We start from the raw sequence: 22,825 nt of genomic DNA, 5'->3' as shown, positions 1-22,825 counted from the left end.
AAACATTCTCTATATTCGACAGAGGGAAAAGGGGGGCAGTGGTGCACTTTTTTTTTTTTGCTCTAGCAAAAGTAATGCACAGGACACAATAATTTCACAAGATTGATCGCAGAAAACTCATTTCGAGATCAAACTGATTTTTTTCAGATTATCAAGAATCCAAGAGCCTGCAAACGTAGGTGTAAACTTCTGCCTTGGTCAAACTGTTCTCTCAATGCAACAGCACGAACGGGCGTTTCTCTCCCCTTCTGCATGGGTCGTCTAGTCTCCTGCTGAATATACTGTACAGTCTTTTCTCCCCAGGCTACAATGTAGATGTTTTTTTTTATCACTGATATAGTATACATGGGCTTTTCCCTTCGGGCTCATGCAATGGTGATGTTATGCACCGTACCCATTCATATAGACTTTTATAGGCGCCATATTCGGGTTCCATGTGACACAGATACTGAATACTGTCGTTTGCATGTGGCCTAACTGCTACAATGTTGTGCGAATTTAACTGTTCGAAGAGCCAATGTCTGACATGAGAGATGCCCTCACACTTGCCTTATGGCATGCTGAAAAAATAAATATTGGGTAGGACTGTTTATTTTATTTCTTAACATTTTGGTTACATTTTTAAAAAATTGAAAGATTAATAAACCGCATATACACAGGTTTTACAGGCCTGCACTTTTCATTATATGTTTCATGATAAAACTAGTGCTATGGAAAAAAAATTATTATTATTTGTATTTTATTCATTTATATATTATTCATTTATATAGTGCTAACATACTCTGTAGCACTGTACAGAGATTGTGATCACTCACTGTGACTCACAATCTAAATTCCCTATCTCTATGTTTTTAGAGGAAAAATAAGGCAATGACGGGGTAAGTATAGGCAATCAAACAGTAGTTTCTTAGCAAGCTAGAAAAACAAGTCCAATGTTTAGCAGTCACAAAAAGAGCCCGGAATGAGATGGTAATCTGTCTATTCATCGCCACTTTACCCGTAAACTGTCCTTTTTTAGGTCTCATGCACCATAAAATGCAATATGATTGGCGGTGGAGAATCTGTCATTATTATATGCTGGGTAGGACTACATTGTCACAGTGCGGGGACGTCGTACAGAAGTAAGTGCAGTGACTTTCTCATATCACTATAATTATCCTTTCCATTTCTACAATTTAAGACACTGTTATCTACCATGATGGTCTATGAAACTGGGTGATACCTTGTCAAAATAGCTGTTAGAAAGGAAATACCCATAGGAATTATAAACTTCTGTAGGTATATTTGAAATGTAAGATAACAATGCAATTGCTCAGCATCTAGTCAGCTTGTTCTTAGTCTTCAAAAATAGTCTGGTGCACCCGGCCCATACACCAAACGTGTCCATAGACTTCTATAAAAACGGCGTATGCCAAAAAGCGTCCTTTTGGCATAGTTCTGGCCGGTATCTGTCAGCAGACCTTTTTTTTTAAAACTGTATTGAAATGCACAGTCAACTTTTTAATCCAAATGTAATATACAATATATATATGTATTTCTTTTTTTCAATGGGTGTCAAAGGGCGACTTATGGAACTGCATACCATACAGTAACATACATCAGGGCCATACGTTCTGTGTATATGTCGGGAGCAGGGGCATAACTAGTAAACACTGGGTCCCATAGCAAACTTTTGACTGGGCCTACTTCCCCTGGGTGACACACACATCCCGCCCTTGCAGATAGTGCACCCCTGTAAATAGTGCCATTCAGCCCGCTCCTGTAGACAGTGCTATACAGCTCCCCCCGTAGACAGTGCTATACAGCCCTCCCCTGTAGACAGTGCTATACAGCCCCCCCTGTAGACAGTGCTATACAGCCCCCCTGTAGACAGTGCTATACAGCCCCCCTGTAGACAGTACTATACAGCCCCCCCTGTAGACAGTGCAATACAGCCCCCACTGTAGACAGTGCAATACAGCCCCCACTGTAGACAGTGCTATACAGCTCCCCCCTGTAGACAGTGCTATACAGCTCCCCCCTGTAAACAGTGCTATACAGCTCCCCCCTCTAGACAGTGCTATACAGCTCCCCCCTCAGACAGTGCTATACAGCCCCCCCTTGTAGACAGTTCTATACAGCCCCCTATAGACAGTGCTATACAGCCCCCTATAGACAGTGCTATACAGCCCCCTGTAGACAGTACTATACAGCCCCCCTGTAGACCATGCTATACAGCCCCCCCGTAGACAGTGCTATACAGCCCCCCCCCCGTAGACAGTGCTATACAGCCCCCCCGTAGACAGTGCTATACAGCCCCCCCGTAGACAGTGTTATACAGCCCCCCCTGTAGACAGTACTATACAGCCCCCCTGTAGACAGTGCTATACTTTAAAGTATCACAAAGAGGGACAATCGATGTGGCGAGCAGTGGCAAATTGTTTTTCCTTTTAAGCCATGCCTCTAATCCCACCCAATCCCCGCCCAATCCCCACCCATAAACACCAGATTCAGCCCACACAGTATGATGCTCCCATAGTGCCCCCACACAGTATAATGCCCCCATACAGTATACTGACCCATAAATGCCCCATACAGTATAATTCCCACACAAATGCCCCATACAGTATAATGCCCACACAGATGCCCCATACAGTATAATGCTTACACAGATGCCCCATGCAGTACAATGCCCCAAAAAATTCCCCCATACAGCATAATGCCCCATAGTTGCCCCCATGCAGTATAATACACCCATAGCTGCCCCATACAGTATAATGTCCCCCCATAGCTGCCCCCACACAGTATAATGCCTCCCATAGCTGTCCTCACAGTATATTGCCCCACACAGTACAATGCCCCTTCATAGCTGCACCATAGAGTATAATGCCCCCATAGCTGCCCCAGAGTATAATGCCACCCATAGCTGCCCACACCGTATAATGCCCCATCATAGCTGCCCCATATAATGCCCTCATAACTGCCCCACAATATAATGCCCGCCATAGCTGCCCCCACAGTATAATGCCCCCCATAGCTGTCCCCACAGTATATTTCCCCCATAGCTGTCTCCACAATATAATGCCCCCCATAGCTGCCCCCACCTTATAATGCCCCCATAGCGGTCCCCACAGTATAATACCCCAATAGCTGTCACCACAATATAATGCCCCCATAGCTGCCCCCACAGTATAATGTCCTCCTTAGCTGTCCACACACTATAATACCCCAATAGCTGTCCCCACACTATAATGCCCCCATAGCTGTCCCCACAATATAATGTCCTCCTTAGCTGTCCCCACAGTATAATGTCCTCCTTAGCTGTCCCCACAGTATAATGTCCTCCTTAGCTGTCCCCACAGTATAATGCCCCCATAGCTGCCCCCATTGAGAATAGCTGGCGGCAAAACTCACTTGGCTAGCCAGCGGTTCTTTTACATATTGTTTAATAAATAAAGAGGGGGCAATATCTCAGCAACGTGGGGGGGGGGCACAAAAGTAAGCAAGCAGCCCAATGGACTCACAGACACAGCGGCAATCACATGAGTCTAATAACTCACTTTATAGAAGCAAGTGACAGATCCTCTTTAAATAGAGCCTAAGGCCTCCCACACACGAGCGTGTTTGGTCCGTGATATACGGTCTGTATGTCGGCCGCATTTCCCGGACCAAACACACTTCAGGGAGTCGGGCTCCTAGCATCATAATGATCTATGACACTAGGAGTCCCTGCCTCTCCCCAGAACTACTGTCCCGTACTGAAAACATGATTACAGTACGGGACAGTTCTCCCGCAGCGAGGCAGTGACACCTAGCGTCATAGATAACTATAATGCTAGGAGCTCGGCTCCCGGCTCCCTGCAGTGTGTTCGGTCCGGGAAACGCGGCTGACATACAGACCGTATATCACGGACCAAACACGCTCGTGTGTTAGGCTTCTAAGGGTATGTTCACACGACGGGGGTCCGTAACGGCTGAAATTACGGGGATGTTTCAGCCTGAAAACATCCCCGTAATTTCAGCCGTACCGGCATGTGCAGGCGCTTGAACGCCGCGTCAATTACGGCCGTAATTAGCGCTGCTATTCATTGGAGTCAATGAATAACGGCTCTAATTACGGCCAAAGAAGTGACAGGTCACTTCTTTGACGCGGGCGTCTATTTACGCGCCGTTATTTGACAGCGGCGCGTAAATTTACGCCTCGTGTGAACAGACAAACGTCTGCCCATTGCTTTCAATGGGCAGATGTTTGTCAGCGCTATTGAGGCGCTATTTTCGGGCGTAATTCGGGGCAAAAACGCCCGATTTACGTCCGTAAATAGGCCGTGTGAACATACCCTAACAGAGTTTCCAAGAGTTGTAGAACTACAATGACAAGTTATATCAAAGCATCTTAAACCGTATTAAAAGAGTAATTTGGGCTGCAGTGGGTAGGTGGAGGTAAATAGTTGGCCTAAGCTGGATATTTGTAGCAGAAAAAATATAGATTGGTATAAATGGCGCCAGGATACAAGAAAAGTTAATATACAGTTGTGCTTTTCCACATCATAATATTTTATGAAATTTTGGCAGGACAGGTCATAAAACATGGCTGGTGGTGGTCCCAACAGTCCGAATCGAACAAATTATATAACCACACTATAGTAAATGCAACTTTTTAAACTTTGGTCATTTGAAATATGAAGAAGACATCATTTTATCAGATATACTAGACTTATACGTAAATAATATCACATGTAAACACGGATTGTTTTTATTTTTTTAATGCCTGAGCGCTTCTCTGCTCTGATCACAGCATTTAGTGATATGCTTTACAGCAGCAACATGGGCCATAGGAAACAATAGTCTGGCGCTGACCCATTGACTTCTATGGGAGTTTTCTAGGCATGCTCTGTGACCTGTGCAGAGGTCATTGTACAGGGAGGGGGAGGAGGGGAGCTGTGTCCATGACCTACTATCAATGTTCTCTATATATAGAGGTGTTACCTGTCATTGTAATTCGGCCTGTGATGATAATAAAATAACTGCTGAGAACATCACCAACATTTAAAAAAAAAAATAAATGTTTAACATAAAAGCTTTAAACAATGGGTAATTTTCTGACTATACATTCCCTTTAAAAGATTTTTCCCATGTATAAATTTTCTGCCCCACAGATTTTTGTTGGTCATAAACAATTGATCAGCCACTGAGAACCCCCACCAGTCCCAATTTCATGGTGATGGCTCATGTGCTAAATTGAATGAGAGTAAGCCTCATTTACACGAGCGTATTATACGCGCGTGCGACGCGCGTGCTTTTCACGCGTGTCGTACGCACCTATAATAGTCTATGGGGCTGTTTAGACGATGCGTGAATTGCGCTCAGCGCGTGTGCGTAGAAAAAAACTCACGACATGTTCTATAATCGTGCGTTTTTCGCGCACTCACGCACCCATTGAAGTCAATGGGTGCGTGAAAACCACGCATGCCGCACGGAAGCACTTCCGTGCGAACTGCGTGATTCGCGCAAGAGCTGTCAAACTCCTGAATGTAAACAGAAAAGCACCACGTGCTTTTCTGTTTACAAACATCCAAACGGAGTGTCAAATTCGAGATGAGCGCACCGAACTTCACCGATTTCGGCCAAACTCGTTTTGACCGAAACCGGTAAAAAATGTTCGGGTACGCGACGTCAGGAGACAGTCACTGTCCACGGTGCTGAAAGCGTTAAACTGGTTCAGCACCATGGACAGTGACTTCCGCTCCGAAAATCCATGAACCTGTAAAAAAAAAAAGACGTTCTGACTTACCGATAACTCCGGTCCGACCTCCCGGGATGACAGTTAAGTCCAAGTGACAGCTGCAGCCAATCACAGGCCAAGCACAGGCTGCAGCCAATCACAGGCTGCAGCGGTCTCATGGACTGCGGCGTCATCCTGGGAGTTGGGGCCGGATGACAAGAGAGGGACGCGTCACCAAGGCAACGGCCGGGAGCCCGGACTGGGGGAAGCAGGAAGTTCTTGGTAAGTATGAAAGTCTTTTTTTATTCACAGGTTGGTGTATATTGTGTTCGGCATTCACTGTCGAGGGTGCTGAAAGAGTTACTGCCGATCAGTTAGCTCTTTCAGCACCTTGGACAGTGACGGGCGTCGACTAGCCTCATCTCTATGATGGCGGCTGCGCGAAAATCACGCAGCCGCACATCATACACGGATGACACACGGAGCTGCAAAGTGCCTTTAGTGACCCCGCCCCTTCCACTAAGCCCCACCCACTTAAAAAGTGATGTGAGCAGCGGAAAATGAATGTGCAAATATGGCGTTTGCCATAATTTGTGACTTTTTAAGGCCATAAAATTGGCATAAAGCCCTTCATAAATTTCCCCATAGTGTTTCAATTTCTCACCATTTTTACGTTCTGCTGCCAGTAAGGTGCTAATGTGCTCAGCAGAGCCGTGTGCATGAAGCTTGTGCAGCAGTGCATGGAGGCTGTATATGTTCCCTAGTACAGAGCCATATTGTTTTCATGTGCTGCCATACAGGCTCCTTGTACAGAGCTTTTCTACCTTAGAAGCGCTGCTCTGTACGTATGGCATGTGCTGGAGCGAGCCACCATTTGTTTCTGTTGGATCTGTACGGAATCCGGAATAAAAAAAACGTTGTATGCTGCTATATGAATTCAAAGGCATATGGAGGTACAGATAAGGCCCCATACACTGCAATGGGGACCCTATTACAGGTCCATACAAAATGGTGCCGTAATACAACCATGTTTATGAGGTCTAAATGGGAACATTGTCTTGGATATCTAGAGGCTAAAAACCTGTACCTATCTAATACTTTACAGGTGAGGGTTTGCTACCATTGTACCAAATCATGGCAATCCTCTGTGACTCTTGACTGATACATTTGACCTATGTTGCAACATTGGAGCTAGTCCGCAGAGCGAGGGCGGGTTCACACGTGGCGGAATTTCACTTAAATTCCGCTGCGGACACTCCGCAGCGTTAATCCGCAGCGGTGCCGTTTGTCCATTGACTTACACTTTAATTTAGCAGTGTTCGTTTAGACGAGGCGTAAAATTCCGCTGCGGAGCATAGGCTGCGGAGCGGAATTTGGTGTCCGCAGCATGCTCTGTCTGTTGCGGAGCAGTGGCGGACTCATGGCGGAATTTCTCCATTGACTTCAATGCAGAGTCAAAATTCCGCAATGAAGTCCGCAGATCTTATGTGTGCTGCGGAGCGTATTGTTTTTACTACCATGACATTTCTTCATTCTGGCTGGACCTATGTATTTCTAGGTCTACAGCCAGACTGAGGAAGTCAATGGGGCTCCCGTAATGACGGGAGCGTTGCTAGGAGACGTCTGTAAATAGTCACTGTCCAGGGTGCTGAAAGAGTTAAGCGATCGGCAGTAACTGTTTCTGCACCCGGGACAGTGACTACCGATCTCAATATACATGTATCTGTAAAAAACATATAAGTTCATACTTACCGAGAACTCCCTGCGTCTGTCTCCAGTCCGGCCTCCCAGGATGACGTTTCAGTCTAAGTGACGGCTGCAGCCAATCACAGGCCAAGCACAGGCTGCAGCGGTCACATGGACTGGTGCGTCATCCAGGGAGGTCGGGCTGGATGCCGAAAGAGGGACGCGTCACCAAGACAACGGCCGGTAAGTATGAAATTCTTTTACTTTCCCTAGGGAAAGTGCTGTCCCTTCTCTCTATCCTGCACTGATAGGGAGAAGGGAAGCACTTTTCCCGCAGTCCGCAGCAGCTAGTCCGCATCAATTTTCTGCACATTTTGTGCAGATCCGCAGCAGAATCTGCAACGCAGATTCTGTGCGGCATTGATGCGGACAGTTGCGGAGGAAATCCGCCACGTGTGGTCATGCCCCTAGAGAAATATTTGCACTGCTGCAGTTGTACTTAGCTCACAGAGGATTGCCTAGACTGGATACAATTGTAGCAAACTCAGCTGTGAGACGTATTATGTCTGTATGGGTTTTCAGCCTTTTAATTGAAATCAAGAATATTTCCATTCACAGGCAGCAAGCAGAGATCTTGAAAGTGGGGAAGAATTGAAACAAAAAATATATTTTTAAAAGTTGTAGAACAGGATTTACAAAATGTCAAGCAAAAGGCTGATCATTTCAAGATAACAGTCATCTTTGAAATAAAACTAGCACCCAAAATTAACAATAAATGACATTATGATAACCAAGTAGACCTTGTCGTTTGCCGAGCAGGCAAATAAAACCTAACGAAAAAACCTACAGTAACAAACTGTAAACAACATTTTACTAAACACAAACTTGATGTAAACTGCATGTTGCCCACAATGGAAAATCCAATTGTTCGAGATAGACAATGAAAAAAAAGAAACTCTCCAAAGAATGCTATGTTAGTAGAAAAGTGCGCTTAGCTGAAGAAGTCGGCATACAGGGGTATAAGGTTTCTTCTATCAATACTCCCTGCACTGTGAGCTGTGTACGGATTTTATTTTTCCTTGTTCTGGCCTCAGACTGTAAACAATACAAGAACAATTCTCTGAAGCAGAAACGGGAGAACAAGGGCTGAATTTAACACGGTAACATTATGAATATGAGGTATTACGCTTCACTTTCCAAAACTTTGTGTTGTGCAAATACTGTACCAGCAATACAAGAGGTAGTAAACAATGAGGGAGATTTATCAAATCTATTGCAAGGGAACAGTGGAACAGTTCTCTAAAGCAACCAATCAGATTCCAGCTTTCATATTTCAGTGACACTTTACAAAATAAAAGCAGCATCCTGATTGGATAACTTCAATACGTTTTCCATATATTCGTTTTAAAAATATACCACCAATAGACTATGCAGATTTACCAATTAGCCCCTATAATATCTTCAGAATAGTATAAAAAGCAGGAAGTCTGGGAGACAGCAATGTATCTTGCAAAAGATGGATGAGGTATTGGTGAATCATGTTGGAATTTAGTGCCTGACCCCAACAGTTCATTTATGAGCTCACACGTAATTGTAAAAATTAGACAGAGCGTAAAGGGTGACGTTTTATGGCTGGAGTTCCCAGGTGAGGAGTTATCTCAGCAAACACCACGTGACTAAACAGAATTTATATTTATTGATTTATTGTTTGGAGTTACCAAGTAAAAAGTTATTTGAACAAATAATATATCAATAGAAAGGCTCTATTTATTACTTATCCCAACCATCTGGCTTCCATGTCTCCAACTTCATCGAGTCTTGTTTTAAGACATCACAATGAGATCATAACAAGCATGAAAGTGTGATCTTATCATGTTCTCATGATAAGTCGACTGCGCTATTGAATCCGTCAAAACAACGGAAACCCTGTCACAGCGGTGACAAACGGAAACCATTAGCAACGTTTCCGTCACAATTGAGATCAGTGGTGATGCAAAGGTTTCCATTTGTGTTTTCCGTTGAGGGGTTACCCTGACAGGAATCTTATACCAGGTAGTACTTCATTATACATTTGTATCTCTATTATGCAAATTGCACTGATTATAGTTTCTGTTTTTGTGCCTTATTGCGTTGGCAAACACTAGAGAGAGACCCCAATAGTTGGTTGGCACAGGGACAATCAATACAACAATATGCCTGCCGGCAAAAATAGGCCCTTTTTTCTAACTATAATATAAATTAAATTAACAAAATTTTATTGTGCTATATAAGCAAAGACAAACCACACTGAAATTAAAAGAGCCATGTTTGCTGCTGGTATTGAACGGCGTAGTGCAATACGTAATAGTATTATTGTGGATGTTCAGAGTGTCAGCGGCTGCAGAATGCTGCACTCAAATTATTAAGTTAATATTAGAGACCAGCAGTCAAGCATGTTATTTAAAATTCAAAAAAGCCCCCCCGACATGTTTCACTACGGATGTAGCGTCTTCAGGGGTATCGGGGTTAGTGATACACGGTAAACTCGCTACAGATGTCAGCTCTTTAGGATATGACCAATAGGAGTCGAGCAAAAGGCCAAGCCTCCACTTGTATGAGGGACAGATAATCGAGCAAATAGAAAGTCACTCACTGACCGACCAATGAGAAGCGGTATAGTAACGCATGCGCAGTGATATGCTCAGGTGAATATCGAGATCACGGTCGAAAAGAGGAGAGGACAGTGTCCCTAATGCGCATGCGCGAAGACCTGGCACGCGGATGCCAAGGGAGGCAGAGCGGACTCAACCAATTACAACGTAGGTGAGTGTGACCACCTACAAGAAGGGCAAAGTCCCGATTAATGTCAAGAAGTCATCAGTCTAGTAGTTAGGAATACAAATAGGCTAAAAAGTGTCGGCACTTCGTGCAAGCAATGAAGGAAATAGTAGCTGCCCCATTTCTGCATAAATAGCAGAATATCAACAGTGGGGATGGTCAATGTCATCAGTTACCAGCAATTAGATCATAGTGACACGAAATGATGCGAGGGAAATCGCAGTAGTGGCCGTCAGATTAATGTGGTTTGGATACATCGATAGACATAGACAACAACACTAAACTGTGAGTTAGTAAAGAAATGATGTAGAGTAGGTAAATGAAATACAATCATTACAGTTTGAATAGTCATTATATAGGTAACTACGCACTGCATTTACTGTGTCTCTAAATAGAGAACACAGCTGCCATAGTTAGCCACCTTAAAGGTGATTCAGCATTGCCAATGCTGTGTCCGTAGCAGTGCAGAATAAAGATGTATGATGTTAAAATACATAAATGTCCAAAAGGTAAATCACAGAAAAGCTGCAAAGGTGAACCCTTCATTAAGTCCAGCAGGACTAAGGGTACCCAAACGGTGAATCCAGCGTGTTTCTTCCTGTAGTAATCTGCAATCTAAATTTCCGGCTCTAGGGCCTAATTTAATCTGCGTTATACCCCAGAATTGTAAAGAACGGATATCACCTCCATGTGAAAGTCGGATGTGTCTAGACAGTGGTGTGTCATCTTTCTGATTTATGGTACTCAAATGTTTAGAGATTCTTCTCCTTAACTGGTTGCCGACACAGGACGAGTATGCTCGTCCTGAGCGGCGAGCACTTCGCGCATTAGGACGAGCATACTCGTCCTGTGTGACAGCAGTCTCTGCCGTCTGTGTGTGTGATCGAGAACGGGGCAACGGCTGTAATACACAGCCACGGCCCCGCTCTGACAGCGGAGAGAAGAGAAACATCTTCTCTCCGCTGTTAACCCTTTGAACGCCGCGATGAAAGCTAATTGCAGCGTTCAAAGAGGAGGTACCACAAATGTATAACATTATTTATGATGATCGGTGTATGGTGTAAAAAAAAAAATATTAAAACTGCTGCGCAACTGCTTTTTTTCTGCATTTTAATCTAATTAAAAATGTATAGAAATTAAACGATAATGTATTTGTACCAAAAAATGATACGTACATAAAGTACAACTCGTCCCGCAAAAAACAAAGTCTCATACAACTACGTCGTACAAAAAAATAAAAGAGTTATGAGCATCGGGATGCAAAGAGGGAAATGTAAAAAAAATTGCTCTGTCCTCAAGGAAAAAAATTGGCCGTGTCCTTAAGGGGTTAATTCTTGGACAGTTTTTCCTACATATAACTTAGGGCAGGGACATTTTGCGACATAGACTACACCTTTACTTTGACAGTTGATAAATTGTCTAATTTGGTAGGATCTACCGTCAGATGGATTACTAAAACGCTTGACAGTGGGCAAGCTTCATTATTCCTGTTAGGCCGGATTCACACGAGCGCGTGCGTTTTGCGCACGCAAAAAACGCTGCATTTTGCATGCGCAAAAGTCACTTAACAGCTCCGTGTATCATCACCATCTGGTGCGCGGCTGCGTGATTTTCGCGCAGCCGCCATCATTATGACACTCTTTTTGTATGTTTGTAAACAGAAAAGCACGTGGTGCTTTTCTGTTTTCATTCATACTTTTCACTGCTGTTGCGCGAATCACGCTGGTCGCACAAATATAGGACATGTCGTGAGTTTTACGCAGTGGACTCACGCTGCGTAAGAATCATGGAATGTCTGCACGGCCCCATAGACTAATATAGGTCCGTGCGAGGCGCGTGAAAATCACGCGCGTTGCACGGACGTATATCACGTTCGTCTGAATAAGCCCTTAAACAGAAAAAAAATTAACAAAATGTTTTGAAAAAAATAAAACATAAATCAGATTGACAATGCATGGAAAAATTTGTAGACTCTATTGTTGGCAACTTAAAAGCTCAAGTTGAAATGATATGACTACGTAAAGTTACAGAGCGGAGTCGCTAAGTGCTGAGGCGCATAGTGCATAAAAGTCACTAATTCTCTGCTGACTCAATAACTGCAGTTACAAACCTCCTCTGGAATTAACATCAGCACAAAAACTGGGCGCCGAGAGCTTCATGGCATCTGTTTCCATGGCCGAGCAGCTGCATGCCAGCCTTACATCACCAAACACAATGCCAAGCGTCGGATGTAGTGGTGTAAAGCACACTGCCGCTGGACTCTGGAGCAGTGGAAACGTGTTCTATGAATTGCCGACACGCGCTTCTCTATCTGGCAGTCTGATGGACGAGTTTGGGTTTGGTGAATGCCAGGAGAACATTACCTGCCTGACTGCATTGTGCCAACTGTAAAGTATGGAGGAGGGGGGATAATGCTATAGGGTTTTTTTTCAGGGGTTGGCCTAGACCCTTAGTTGCAGTGAAGGGAAATCTTAATGCTTTAGCATACCAAAACATTTTGGGCAATTGTATGTTCCAACTTTGTGGGAACAGTTTGGGATTCAGCCCTTTTCTCTTCCAGCATGACTGTGCCCCAGTAAGGCCCATAAAGACATGGTTGGGTGAGTTTGGTGTGGGAGAACTTGACTGCCCTGCACAGAGCCCTGACCTCAACCCTACTGAACACCTTTGGGATGAACTAGAACAGAGATTGTGAGTCAGGACCTCTCATCAGTGTCTAACCTCACAAATGATCTTCTGGATAAATGGGCTAAAATTTCCACAGACACTCCAAAATCCTGTACAAATCTTGCCAGAAGAGTGGGTGCAGTTTTAGCTGCAATGGCGGGGGGGCCGGGGGGGGACGACTTATTATGGATTTAGAATTGGATGTCATAAAAGCTCCTGTGGGTGTAAATGTGAAGGTGTTCCAATACTTTTGTTTATATCCCTATTCTCCAATTGAAATATTAGATGTAACAGGATATTTAACAGATATTCGCACCACAGGACATAATACATAGCTGTAGTACATGTGAAATTCTTCCTCAATCATTTCCCGTAAAAACATCTACTTTTTGGACATCGTGTTCCCATGATGCAGCGTTTTGGAATGCTATTAATGCCAGACTTCAAAGCAGAAAACAAGGTGGAATAAAGTAGTCTATGCCTTATTAATACTATTTATAAGTCTATGAGTACCACTTAATGCCTGCTTATTGCCACTATTATTACATTATACAGAAAATGTCACAAACCACCACAAGGGATGATCCTCTGACTTCAAAGTAATGGAGCAAGATCAAGGACAGACCCACAGAGCTCACATTACAAAGCTCAAATAGTATTAATAAAAGCAAGCAATATCCATTAGTGAAAAGCATTTTTGCAGTTTTTTAATACCTGTGCATATTCCAAATCTCTTCTTACATATCTATTTCCTCATGATCCAGAACGTGGTCACAGTCATATTTAAGATAATAATGGAATAATTGCTCCATTGTTGGGCAACCATCTTGATTTTTCAGCATGTAGCATTAAAACAATACACGGTAATAGCCAATAATTTAACCTAGTGCGGCACAATGTATTCTGTATTGGTTGACTGTCGGCATTATATACAAACCTGTGTATAGTATGTGCCATACCATATAATGTGTCATCTTAGTTTCATGCAATATTGTCACAGTAATAATATGACAACCTATACATGAAAGACTATGAACACTTTTTTAAAATTTTTTACATTTAATTTGATCTATTAGGCTAAAAAACATCCTTGCTATTGTTTTTTATTAAAAAAATTTAAATTGTTACTCTTCTGCAGCTTTTATTCCACATAGCAAGCTGATCAGTGCCGTTCATTGTCGATTCCGTCAGACGTGCTCTCTGTCGGCTAACTCTCTAGCCTCTCCTGTCTTCTCATCTAAGCCAAATTTGATCGTCAGAATAGCAGACACTGTACGGCACAGAGCAAAAGAGAAACTATTAATATTTGAGCAGCTTGCTATGAATTGGAATTGCAACTGTATAAGAATGCAAAACAATTCTTTATAAAAAAAACAATTGTAAAAATGTTTTTTTAGTATAAAATAAAAAATAAAATGTAATAAATATAATTAATTTAAAGGTGAATATACCCTTTATATTGCTTTAATAAAGAGGTACACTGGTTACAGTATGTTAAAGGGTTTGTTCATATGCCTTATTATAGCATATAGATGTCATAGAGGGACCCCCTCTATGTGCCAGAATGGGGAGCCGCTCTCACTCTGACTGACCCATTGCGTCCCTGCAGTACATGGACAGCCATTCATTTGTGGCTGGCCGCGGCATCCCCTTGCGAGTGCAGCTGATCATCGGGAGTGAGAGAAGCTGGACCCAGCTTCTTTTCGAAAAGAGGTTGTCTACATAAAACAACCCCCTTTAAGTAGCAACACTCAGTATCAAGCAGCAGCAACAAAAGAAATACAATATTAGGGTGTAAAAAAGAAAGATTAACACCTGCAATTATTTCCCTAAATAAATCACTTGGAGATCACATCTAGAATATGTGGTACAGTTTTGGATACCACAATATAGAAAAGATACAGAAGAGTTGGAAGTGATCATAACTGTTGCTTAAGACGAAACGTTAGGACAATTGTGATTGTTTAACTTGGAAATGAGATGCCTGAAAGGTGATGTTATTAATATGTATAAATGTATCTATTGTTAATTTTTGTTATTTGGCATATGAACAATTCATTCCAAGAACTATACAATAGGGTCATCAGTTGTATGTGGAGGAAATGTGTATTCATCATCAATATAAGAAGGGATTCTTTACAGTAAAAGCACTTAAACTGTTGAAAGTCCTACTGCATGAGATGGTAATGGCTACATAAGGTTAGAAACTTCTCTAAATACCTGGTCTTGCTTTTACTAAACAGTTATCCTACAAGGATCTAACCTGTGCTGCCTATCTGCTTACAATTGAATACTACTAAGGCCCCAAGCACATACCGTACTATGAATTCATGTTGTGGGGATCCAAAATATGGTTCCCTTTGCCTACTATAATGTGTATCCCTATTTTTTTTTTTTATAGATTTGTACATTTTTATAGATTTGTACATTTGCTGTATCACACAAGTTTTCTCCCTTAGGCCCCATGCACACGGCCGTGCTTGTAATCACAGCCCGCGATTGCGGGCACGGCCGGCTGCTGACGGCCACCAACATTTTTTGTCCCATGCTCCTATACGAAGTATGGGTGCACGGCCCGTAAAATGCAAAAGAACTGATATGTTCCATCATTTTCGGAACATTTCGACTGCTCGGACTCCTTCCCATAAACAAACGGAAAGGTGTAAGAGCACAATAGAAGCGAATGGGTCTGTAATTGCAGCCCGCAATTACGGATGTTTTTACGGTCGTATGCATGGGGCCTTAGATGTGATGATCACAGAGACACCATACATTGGCACATGGAGTCCTTGCAGGTATGTATCTAAATCCCAATTCACATCTAAACCATAAAAAAACAAAAACACACTTTCTTTTTAGCATCCCTTTTAAAGACAGAAGCGGCTACATCTGTGTAGTGAGGACGGCTGCATTAGTATAGTAAGGCCAACTGCATGCTGGGAATTTATAAAAAAAAAATCTCCAAATTGCATGGTATTCAGCAACTTCAGGGTGCTACTGTTCTACTTATTTGAAAGAGTGGAAAGTTGGAGGCTGCAGCTTGTGGTTTACAAAGAAAATACACCACAAGGATACAGCACACTCGGTCTAAATTCTGCGGTTTTAGAAAGTGGTGGAGCAATGGGGGGAATATGGGTAATATATCAAAGTGTCAAAAAACTAACATATTAGGACGCTGCAATAATTAGGATATCTTCTAATTTGCATGATGCTCACTAAAAATGAGCACTAGTGCTGGGGTCTCACCTGAGTTTGGAACAGACAGTTTGGTCCTCATGTAGGGAAGGGGTTTCACATTCGCTCCTTCAAAAAATAAGAACAAATATCATTCAAATTCTGCCAAAATAATAATAACAACAACAGTAAATACGTGTGCCTTGAGTATAAACAATAACAAGCATTTCCCCTAAAATAAAATAAAAAAGTAATTTCGGACACAATATACATTATAGTCAGCTATTTCTCAGTTATATTTGTGATTGGTAAAATCAAGTGAAGCTCAATATTGCATTTATTAAAGCTCCCAGCGGGAGTTATCAAGTCATTCAGGAATCTAGGAAAGTAAAAATAAAAACTTGGAATTTCAAGTTAGTTGCCACCAAGTTTTACTGTAAACACATATTAATAAGAGATAAAACAGAATTTTATCACTATCTACATGTGTATTTAATGTAGCGGAAAAGTTCATTAAAGGGGTTGTCTCACAATCCCTTCCATATGCCCTTCTAGGGCACATTGACATCAAAGAGAGGGGTCCCCCACTAGGAACCCTTTTCTATGAGCCTAAGCAGAAAGCTCTTAACATAAATAGGCTCTCGCTCTTTTGGATCCGACCCATGATTGTACTATATGGTCGGCCTTTCATTTTAATAACTGGCATGTAATTCTGGATTTTCCTCTACAATGGTGTGCCGCAGGTTCCCTCCCAGTGTTAACAGCTTATCAACTGGGGTTTCTAAAACTGGTACCGTCCGTCTTCACTTAAAAAAGGAAGACGACCCCTTTAACACCAGGCTCATTTCAATTCCTCACCATTTTCAAGACCTCCTGTTGCTATCACTGAATGGGAAATCTCTTGTTTACAGCCAGAGGCTGAAATACAGTATGGATCTAATATTGTCACAGCTGAGGGTTTGTTGCAATTGAATCCATTCTGGGCAATCTTATGCAAGCTAAACAGCCTGGAGTCCAGGACTGACACATTTTACCTACACTGATATATTGCTACTTAGCAAATCAGTACAGGGTAGAGATGTGTGCTATGGATGTACTTAGCTCACAGAGAAGCCCCTAGACTGGACACAATGATCCACATTTACCAAAACGGGCATATCTTATGCCAGTCTAAGCAGAAAAGATGTATGCTTCTAAATAAATTTGGCACATTTTGGACTCTCTGACAGTCAGAAAATCGAATTTACACCTGTTATGAGCATAGATTTGTGCTTAAATTTGTGCCATTTTCACTTAGTTTGCATTAATACATATGGCCCAAACTACATCTCTTTGTAGACCATGCCCACTTTTCTCGTCACTTTTAAAATTTGGCAAGTGACGAAAAAACGCACAAATTTTGCAACAAATTTTTTACACGTCAACATTTACAATAACTGGTGATCCGTACAAAAAGAGGGAGGTTGCAAATGATGTCATCAACATGTTGCCGAGCAATGCTTCCGTAAATACGAACGGTTTATGGATGTGCATCCGTAGCCGTCCGTATTTACGGAGGCTCCCATAGGCTTCTATAGGAGAGTCCTTGCTGTAATTACTGACAAGAATAGGACAGGTTCTATAATTTTTTTCAGTAAAAATACTGAAAGGTGTCCGTGGACAATAGAAATAAATGGGTCCTTAATTACTGTCAGTAATTACTGTCCGTAATTACTGATGAAAAATACGGTCGTCTGCATGGAGCCTTAATGTGGAAAAAAACAGGAACTCACTGAGGAATTGAAACTCGAAGTATATTGAAAAATTGCAGAACATTAAACAATGGTTAAAGGGAAGGTGTCATGAAATTTTTTTTTTTTTATATAACATTGCTTTTAGTATGATATTAACATAAATTTTATTTATTTGTGTTTTCATGTTCTACTTTTTACTTTGTTCTTACTTTTACTTCTCTATGGGGGCTGCCATTTTTTTTTCATCTCTGTATGTGTAGATTAACGACACATACAGAGATGGAATACGGCACATACAACCCCATAGAGAATGCGAGCCGATCCATTCTCTGAAGCGTACGCCGTCTGTATGGGAACTGTGCATGCGCCGCTCACACACAGAACAAAACGAAGCTCGTTCGCAGAGCGAAATCCGGCGCAATGTTCATGTGGACCGGAAGCTGCTGCCGGACAGTAAGATGACGACTTCTGGCCGCGGCTTCCGGCCATATGTTCAAGGAAGCGAAGGTGTAAGTAATAGGAGCGGAGGCGGCAGGAGAAGGTAATTTATGTTCGTGTATGTGATGTGTGCATTATGTTCGTGTATGTTCGTGTTATACTGTCGTCTGAGCACTGTATCTAATCCTCCTACACTGTGCAGTCACTCAGAAAATGGCGGCACACAGTGTAGAAGGTTTGAAGATTCAAACCCCTCCCTCTCCTGGCACTAGCCAGAATAAGGGAGGGGGATTGTGTGAGGACACTAGAGAGAGTGTGTCTACCCCAAATTTGCAGCATAAAGCAATGAGGTTGCTTTACCACATTGACCATGCTGCAATTTTGGGAATTGCTCCCTCAGGTGCTCAGCACATGGAAATGTTATAAATTAGAATCTAATTTATAATATTTCCTGACTTGTGAAAAAATGAATAAAATTAAAACAACGTGTAATCACTTAAATAATAATTGTTTAACTAAGAAAAAATAAAATAAATTCTAGCGACACATTCCCTTTAAGCTTTATTCAAATGCATATATTCATTAATAATATATTTCTGATTTTATGCTTTATCTGAATTACTGTATGTATTATTTGTGACTGTGCCTATAGTTTATTATTCGATTTAATGCTTTACATAATAGAAAAAAAATGTCCTCTCATTTTTGTTCCTTTGCCAATATGAAGAGACTTGAGACAGAACAATGGAGAATTTCACCTTTATATTCCCCTACTTGCCCTCAGCAAATAATAATGACTTTCACATCCGTAAACAGTATTCTAGACTTTGTAATATTTATACACTTAAAATAAATGTGAAAGTCTGAAGAAGGGTTTCACTGGTAAGTACAGGAAGAGTGCTCAGACATGTACAAGTCCAAGTCAATGACATGCTATAGGGTAGATGGAATACATAAATGTTATCTACCTGCATCCATGCAAAAGGTCATTATATCCTTAAAAGTCTTTATAGACAATAGAAGAGAAAAATTAATGTCCACATTGTAACACCTGTCGATTTAGGTCCTACATTTTGTGATGTAAAATTACCAAATCCCCTGCATTCATAAAGCACTGTCCACTAGTTTTCTGGCATTGAAAAGTTGCAATTTACCCAAAAATTTGATTTCTCTTCCTGTCACTCGGACTGCCAGAGATGCAGCTGATTTATTAAGAGACGTGCGCCTCTTAATAAATTCAGCACATTTTATTCCAGCGCTCTTTATATTAAGACTGGCGTATAAAATGCCAGTTTTAATTTATCTATCCCATCGTTAAATGATAAATGCCTGGCTGCCACTAGAGGGAGCTGAGGCTCTTACTGCATACTGTTTATTGAATTAAATAATAAAACATTATGCAGTAAGCTCCCTCTAGTGGCGGTTTCAGGCAGCCAGAAATGTATCATTAACTCTATGCAAAGAATTTGGAGCTCTGGATATGAAAAATGGAGCTCCAACTACTAAAAATATATATTTTAAAAAATTAATCAGCACAGAATTTTAGACTTATTTAGGATACAAAAAAATTAAATGGTGTTCAAGGGTGTATACTTCAGTTGTGTTTTTTTTAACCACACACGAACTAAATGAGAAAACTAATATGCATAAAATGTATTGGGGTAAATATACTAACCAAAACAAACCAGAAATCTAGCACAAAAAGCACCAGAAAAATTAAAACATTTTGTGTCTCAAAATATGGGGACACAATTAGATTTTTAATTTTGTTTTTAAAAAGTGTTTTTAGGCCTAATGCACATGACCATAGTGATTTTGCAGTCCACAAGACAACAGATCATTAGCGATCTAGTTGTCCGCAATAAACCTTCCGTAGTGCATCAGTGTGTCATCAGTATTTACAGATCCACAAAAAAAAGGAAGGCTGGAATTGGTTCCAACTCCCTGAGTAGGTCACATGATCCACAAATACGGTCCGAAAATCCTCAAAATTGTGGATAGGCCTTAGGCCTCATGCACAAGACCGTAGTATTTTGTCCATGTGCTATCCGCAAATTTGTAGATAGCACATGGACCCATTCATTTATATGGCCCCATGCACATGACCGTGATGTTCACAGATCTGTGGGGTGGGGTCAGATTCCGGGCTGAAAAAACTTAGGACATGTCATTTTAGTGACCGTATTTGCGGATAATGTGATCTACTTAGGAAGTTGGTACCAATTCCAGCCTTCCTTTTTTAGAAAACATGAATACAGATGACACACGGATGCACTACGGAAGGTATTTTGCGGACAAATGTAACGCAACGTATCCGAGATTTTGCGGACCGCAAAATCACTACGGTCGTGTGCATTAGGCCTTGCTTTGCAAAAGTAGTAAAGGATAAAAAAATTTATAAATTTGGTATCACTATCGTATTGACCCACAGAATTAAGATTTTACCGCACAGTGAACGCCGTAAAAACGAAATCCCCAAAACTATGGCGGAATTGTTGTTTTTTTTAAAATTCCACCCACAAAATAATTTGATATAGTTTTTCAGTACATTATATGGCCGCAATAAAAAATACAACTCGTCCCGCAAAAAAAATAAGCCCTCATATGGCTATGTCAATTAAAAAATAAAATGCGCAAATGGAAAAAAAAAATGAGAAAACTAAAATGGCTATGTTAATCTGCACCATTGTGTTCAGTAAAGAAAATGTGTCTAAATTCAACCTTCATACTTCTCAAGTATTAAGGCTATGTTCACACAGAGTATTTTGCAGGAGGAATATCTGCCTCAAAATTCCGTTTGGAAGTTTGAGGCAGATTTTCCTCTCCCTGCACGCCGATTTTCGCGGCCATTGAGCGCCGCGGGCATAAAACACAGCGAAATACGCTTTCTCTGCCTCCCATTGAAGTCAATGGGAGGTCAGAGGCGTAAACGCCCGAAGATAGGGCATGTCGCTTCTTTTTCCCGCGAGGCAGTTTTACTGCTCGCGGGAAAAAGACGCCGACGCCACCCATTGAAATCAATGGGAGGCATTTTAGGGCCGTTTTTGCCGAGTTTTGCGACGCGGTTTCCGCGTCAAAAAACTCGGCAAAATACTCCGTGTGAACATAGCCTAAAGCTTCTACAGAAAAAGTTAACAAGTCGAGATTGTTCATTTGACAAACATTTCCCTTTTTCTTTGTCTGGGTCAAAGTGATGACAGCCCATAAATTCATAAACTCTCAATTGGGTTGAAGCCTGTACGTTGTATTGGCTATTTCAATGCATCAAGGCTCTGTTCACATCTGCGTCGCAATGGAAGCCACAACGCTCATCTCCATTTGAAAAATGATGTGACTCACAAGTGACAGTTTTGTGCTGCTACAAACAAATTCAGCGATTTCACAAAACTGCAGCTTTTTTAATACACCATAAATCGAATTGGCGAATCCAGTGATGAATTGAGTGGGTTAAAATAATGAATCGTGAATCATTATGTATTCAATAACTTTGCAATGATTGTAGATCTTGCTTTAAATATGTTTTTCTTACTATAAGATGTATGTCTTGATCAGTGTCGAAAAAAGCCTAATTATACCCAGAGCTGTAGCTAGGCTTTTCTTTAACCCGGGGGTAAAAAAATTTATTTGCTGCCCCCATTCCTCTCTCTAAATATCCTGGACAATACAAAGTGGCTTGTCGGCACACCCTAGCACCTATCACCCAGGGCATAATGCCCCGCTAGCCCCCCACAGATCCACAGATACACCCCTGCTATATCCACTATGATTCAATGTTGTTACATAATAAACTTTGAGAAAAGGTGGCTATAAATTTTCAATAGCTTGTTTGTCTAACAGCTATTCCTAATGTACTCCCCATACACATGTTAATCGTAGGCCAAAAATGTGATGTGAATGGGGCCAAATGGTATTTTCACATGCTAAAGGTAGTATCATAATTCGACGGTCTTCATACAGAATTAATCTACGTAAAAAGTCAAGTAACTTTGTAAATATTTTTCATTATTTATCTTGTAATGATTTTGTGTTAATGACTGTATTAAAATCCAGAGCTTTATACACTATGTCAGGCTTCAGAGCTGAAATCTCTCAGCATTCTTTACTGGTTCAATGTCTGCACAGAGCTTGCTCTGATGATTTGTATTTTAGGAAGTGTAGATTTTATACCGGGCATGGACAGTAATCTGAAAAATCAAACTGTTTTACTGCAGTGAAACTGTGTGGGGTGTGTCTGTCAACATTATAGTCAACTTTTTCCAATAGCAACCAGCAGAATTGTGAATACTGCTCTGGTTAATAATACAGACTATATAACTCTGAACAAGTGAAAGACATATAATATTAAAAAAATTATTTAAGCTCTACATTTTCAATGAGCCTCTACACTGCACCGCTCAGCATATCCTAGAAGATCCAGAAAAAAAACCAGATCAGTACTGAAAGGGCACATCACTGTGTGCAATTATAATACTGAGAAACCAACCCCTCATAAATGGTAGTTGTCTGAGTGGCTGTTTATCAGTATTTTGCACCTGTGCGACCTTCATATAACATTGGGGCTTGTCTGCATCCTGCTGGGATCTGGTTTTCTAACCTGCACTTGTACCAG

The 22,825-nt window shown here is 41.5% G+C and overlaps 1 protein-coding gene and 1 long non-coding RNA gene across 2 annotated transcripts in view; one reads left to right on the top strand and one right to left on the bottom strand.

Annotated features, from left to right (window-relative positions):
- The window catches only part of LOC142662901 (uncharacterized), a 224,171-nt gene that overhangs the window by 4,319 nt on the left and 197,027 nt on the right, over positions 1 to 22,825 (top strand). The window lies entirely within an intron of this gene.
- The window catches only part of FAM13C (family with sequence similarity 13 member C), a 302,988-nt gene that overhangs the window by 128,722 nt on the left and 151,441 nt on the right, over positions 1 to 22,825 (bottom strand). Inside the window, exon 8 of the mRNA XM_075841177.1 lies at positions 16,118 to 16,174. Within this exon, the coding sequence (XP_075697292.1) occupies positions 16,118 to 16,174 (57 nt within the window). The remainder of the gene's footprint in view (positions 1 to 16,117; positions 16,175 to 22,825) is intronic.

Source organism: Rhinoderma darwinii, chromosome 11 (assembly GCF_050947455.1).
Source record: "Rhinoderma darwinii isolate aRhiDar2 chromosome 11, aRhiDar2.hap1, whole genome shotgun sequence".
Lineage (NCBI taxonomy): Eukaryota > Metazoa > Chordata > Amphibia > Anura > Rhinodermatidae > Rhinoderma > Rhinoderma darwinii.
Note: the sequence above shows the minus strand (reverse complement) of the source record. Positions and strands in the feature narration are given on the sequence as shown.